General features: G+C 33.8%; 2 protein-coding genes across 2 annotated transcripts; both read right to left on the reverse strand.

Moving 5' to 3' along the window:
* Positions 1 to 926: 926 nt before the first annotated feature.
* LOC109339016 lies at positions 927 to 2,525 on the reverse strand. The gene is made up of 5 exons (XM_019576380.1): positions 2,294 to 2,525; positions 2,003 to 2,209; positions 1,827 to 1,919; positions 1,643 to 1,744; positions 927 to 1,402 (listed from the first exon to the last, which is right to left on the reverse strand). The coding sequence occupies exons 1-5, from the start codon at positions 2,501 to 2,503 to the stop codon at positions 1,007 to 1,009; spliced, it is 1,008 nt and encodes a 335-aa protein (XP_019431925.1). The 5' UTR covers positions 2,504 to 2,525; the 3' UTR covers positions 927 to 1,006.
* Positions 2,526 to 2,533: 8 nt separating this feature from the next.
* Positions 2,534 to 3,933, reverse strand: LOC109339015. Its single transcript, XM_019576379.1, has 2 exons — positions 3,110 to 3,933; positions 2,534 to 3,053 (listed from the first exon to the last, which is right to left on the reverse strand). Exons 1-2 carry the CDS (start codon positions 3,931 to 3,933, stop codon positions 2,534 to 2,536), a joined length of 1,344 nt encoding a protein of 447 aa, XP_019431924.1.
* Positions 3,934 to 4,718: the final 785 nt, after the last annotated feature.

Genomic DNA, 4,718 nt, shown 5'->3' on the forward strand with positions numbered 1-4,718 from the left:
TCTTAATTGTGCCTAATAGGTCCAAATAAGTGTGGTTTTTGATAGGAGAAAATGCAATTTTCTTGAAATAAAGGTCATACAAGTGAGGAATTCCTAGGAGGAGGGCAAAATAATTAGAGGGTAAGTAAAATGCAAACAAGATAATATATAAAACACATATGATAACAGAGCTCCCATACCTTCTTCCAACCACTATCACCATAAGCAAACAAAGGATGGGATGCTCTACCATTCTTATCTTATGGCTACAAGTAATAGAAATAAATTAACAATAGTGAAGACTATATTGATGGGCATCAAAGACTTGTAAGTGCTATGAGGCTAGGATTAGAAAAGGGACATGGAGGTTAGGGTTGTGTGTAGAAGAGGAAAACCCGAAAGAGAGTGGCTAAGATATAGTAAACTAATTTTCAAGCATAAATAAAACTTGGAAACAAAAGATTATATGATAGAAAGATTATACATAGGTTATATCACTACAATAAAACTTCCTGTTAGCCACGGTTTCAACCGTGGCTAAAGTGGGGAAAAACCGTAGCTAGATTGAGTGGCCACACTTAATGTCATTGTGGCAAGGAATGGTGTTGCTAAAAATTAGCCACGGTCATTATGTTATTTCGCTACACTTCTGTGAAATGTGGTAACATCTATTTAGCCACAGTCTGTTTAATTCAGCTACAGTCAAACCGTGGCTAAGTTTCTGATTTTGCCACACCACAACCGTGGCTAAGTTGCTTATTTTTCCACAATACATCCGTGGCTAATTAAATTTATTTAAAGTTACTTTCTTACATACTCCTCTCATGATCCAAATGTGTCATTGTCTCACAATCTTTATTTTCAATAATATAATGGTAAATTTATAATAAAATTAAATATTTGCTAGCTAATAATAATAAAATTGAATCTTATACAATTACCAAATGTTTAACATTCAAAAATGCTGATAAACACAAAATGCAAAATGTTATGATCATATAAGTTCATGAATTTTAAGAAACCATATCTAAGATGGTGGAACATCACGAGCGAAAGTGGTTAACTCACTACCAAATTTTTCGACTAGAAACTTCTCAAGAGTAGCCAAACGATTCTGAGTATGTGCAAGTTGCTCCTTGGTCTCTTCATACCCTGATAGTTTTACTTCTAAAGTTTGTACATATTTCTTCAAGTCTTCAACATGTTGACTAGAGCCACTAGAATTCAAAAAACCAGTAAAATGTCTAGACGTTCCAAAAACACTGGAGGGACAAATACCAGTGCCCAAACCATGCACTCGACCTGAATGTTCAGCTCCATATGCTTTTCCAATTGCATCATTAGGATGAGCAAATACCTTTGATGAAACACCTGAAGTAGTGACATTTTCTTGATCTTGAGGTAAATGCTCTGATATTTTATCCTATTAAATAACAAGAAATTAATAATTTATATAGTGGCAAAATGCAAATTGCATGGCAGTAACCTATAATGGAAAATTGCATCAATAGAATCAGAAAGGACAAAATGATATTATGCGTTTGCCTACCTAACTAACTGCATACCATTATCCATTTCACAACTTAGGAAATGGTTCTAAAAATGATACACTTTTTAGGACATATGTAACACATCATGTATGAAAAGACTTTAAATTACTTACAGCTAGAGTTTTTCCTTCTTCGCTTACATAGCTTCCATCCTTCTTCAATAAAGTTGACAAAACAACCTCACCACGACATACAGGTCTTTGCAATTTTAGCTCCTAACACAACCAATGAAACATAAGTTTTTACATTCACAAAACTTCATTCTTTACAATAATACAATTACCTAGGACAACTTACCATTTGACGACCTCTCCTTGCATTGCTCATACTACCACCAGCATGGGAAACTTTAAGATTTTTGCGACTTCTAGTGTTCGCCAAACTTTGTTTCTACAATTGCCAAACATTGTAGTCATTATATTAAAAAAATACAAGTCTTGGAGAAATTAAATACTTCACAACATAATGTTTACCTTCATCTTATCCTCCTTATAATGATGCACAAATGCAGTCCAATCAGCACAATCTAAACCTGGAGGAGGATTAGCAAGTATGTCTTCCTTACTTTTATTAGGATAGAAATACTTACACCTTAACCTATATTTATAGGCCCTCCATCTTTCACCTAGAGTACTCATAGCCCATTTGACTCCAGCAACATAATCAAACTCAAAATTTTCCTTCACACATTATTAAATACGCTAGTCAATTTTCAATGACAATAGGAAAAAATTATTAAAATTGCAAATTTTTTAAATAATTACCTCAATATATTTCCATTGTTGGTATCTATTATCCTTTGACATCCAATCCCATCTTTTAACATAAATAGGACAAATTGTTGAGTTTTGAGCTAGTTTACCAAGAAACCTCACAAGTAAGTTTGAGCCATTGTCATTGCCTTGTCCATAACCATTGAGTTCCACAATAACTTTTTTAGTTTTTTCCAAATGCCAAACCTGAATTGCTTGCATTTTTCGAGTTTCAATTTCTCCTGAAGAGTTTCAATTATGATCTAGTGGTAAATATCGACGATGTCCCATGAAGCAATATTTTCCGCCAAACTTTAGCCATTTAGACTCTGTATCAAAATTACATGATGGACAAGCAAGTGATGTATGAGTGTTCCATCCAGATAAGTTGTCTAGACCTGGGAAGTCACTAATAGTACAAAACAATGATGCACGCATTTGAAATGATTCTTTTGTAGAGGAATCATAAGCTTCCACTCCTTTCCACAATTTTTGTAACTCTGAAACTAGGGGCTGCAAGTAAACATCAATACTATTGCCAGGCATCTTAGGACCAGGAATTATCATCGACATTATGAGAGAAGTTTGCTTCATACAGTACCATGGAGGATAATTGTAAGCATACAACATCACAGGCCAAATGCTATTATTAGAACTTAAAGTTCCAAATGGATTGAAACCATCTGTAGCTAATGCAAGCCGTATATTACGAGAATCTAAAGCAAAGTCCGGATACATTTTGTCAAACTCCTTCCATGCCATTTCAAAAGCTCTGCAGTTTTAGAACACATGTATAGTCTTTGCAATCTTGGTATAAGTGGGAAGTACCGTAAGACCTTTGCTGGTATATATTTTTTATTTTGGCCAACCACTATATCATTTGCACCACTAATATTTCCATTAGATTTCCACCTAGATGCATTGCAAATCTTACAATTATCTCTCTTCTTGTCTTCCAATGAACCCCAATATAACATGCAATTGTTCGGACATGCATGAATCTTTTCATAGCTTAAACCTAACTTCTTAATCAACTTTTTTGCCTCGTATAAAGATGCTGGGAGTTTAGCATGGGGAAAAGCATCATTTAAAAGATCAATGATCATAGAAAATGTTTTGTCAGTTGCACTACATAAGACTTTTATATGATACAATAGAACAATGAATGATATTTTACTATATTTTTTACAACCAGGGTACAATTCTTCATTTCCATCACCTAATTGCTCTTTTATTTTTTCTTGTTGGACTTTACTTGCATCACCCCTAGGTTGGTCATCATTTGGTATATTTGAGTGGCCGGAATCTTGAATTCCACTATCATCAAAGATGCCAAAAACATCATCTAACATATCCTGCATTGGATATTGTCTAACCCACTCTTCTTGTGGTTGGGCTATAGTTTCAACATTATCTTGCACATGCTTTTCCCCATGCATGTACCAAAATGTGTACTTTCTGGGAAACCCTTTTTGAAGTAGATGACTAAACACTTCAATTCTATTACCCATTTTAAGAAATCCACATGTAATACAAGGACATGGAATTTGATCATTTATAGGTACATTTGAAAAGGCGAAATCCAAAAATTGCACCACCCCATCCAAGAACTCCTTTGATCTAATTGGTTTCTCAATCCAACTCTTATCCATCATAACTGTGTGAATCTGTTTTTGATGTTAAATTCAATTACTAAATCATTAGAGATACTAAATGATTAACTTAAAAACAACTTAAGTATTACCTCAATGCAAGCATGCATGACAAATTAAACCATAGTGTTTTGCAAATTCAGTCATATTAGTTGAAAACAATTTAATGCAGATATCTTGGTATCATTTATTTTGATATACTATAAAGATGCATGCCTGCATCAATGTCATAATCCCATAAAATCAACGTCATAATCCCATAAAATCAATGTCATTTTGCTAACGAGATACCTAACACACCCTTAAAAACTCAGCAAAATTCTAAAGAACCTATGGGGATATGATGTATGGTATTTACACTCAAAGTTATGGCTGCCTATAAATGATAAATAAAGCCCAAACTTGTTTTATTATGTCATGAATATGTACCATAAGAGTAAAGCAAAATACATCACCATATAGTAAAGATGAAGAGCAAAAGTTCCTTATGGAGTTATTGAAGATATCAAACTCTAGGGTTGGCACTGTAAAGCATACATTGGTTTAGCGAATATGGTTGCTTCTTTATCAATCACATGTGAATGCCTCTCATCTAATTTGGATTTTTATCATCTATGTGAACCAATCCTTGTTTCTCCTTGAAATGGACAGCTTTAGAATATATAACAACTCAATCACATTATCCAAGTTATTTCAATTTGCATAATAGCAATGATCCTAAAATCACAATGCATCACTATCCACAACCAATACGTTTTCCCTAAGTTGGTTCCTTGAAAACTAAT

This window comes from Lupinus angustifolius, unplaced genomic scaffold, assembly GCF_001865875.1.
Source record: "Lupinus angustifolius cultivar Tanjil unplaced genomic scaffold, LupAngTanjil_v1.0 Scaffold_51_14, whole genome shotgun sequence".
In the NCBI taxonomy this organism is placed as follows: Eukaryota; Viridiplantae; Streptophyta; class Magnoliopsida; order Fabales; family Fabaceae; genus Lupinus; species Lupinus angustifolius.

Bases quoted from the DNA above. Each gene is read 5' to 3' on its own strand.
- LOC109339016 (XM_019576380.1), bottom strand. From the start codon at position 2,503: ATGCAAGCAATTCAGGTTTGGCATTTGGAAAAAACTAAAAAAGTTATT. The intron at 2,210-2,293 runs GTAATTATTTAA...TAATGTGTGAAG, and splicing joins AACAATGGAAATATATTGAG to GAAAATTTTGAGTTTGATTA. The intron at 1,403-1,642 runs GTAAGTAATTTA...GTTATTTAATAG, and splicing joins AAGAAGGAAAAACTCTAGCT to GATAAAATATCAGAGCATTT.
- LOC109339015 (XM_019576379.1), bottom strand. From the start codon at position 3,933: ATGGATAAGAGTTGGATTGAGAAACCAATTAGATCAAAGGAGTTCTTG. The intron at 3,054-3,109 runs GTACTTCCCACT...CTAAAACTGCAG, and splicing joins ATACCAGCAAAGGTCTTACG to AGCTTTTGAAATGGCATGGA.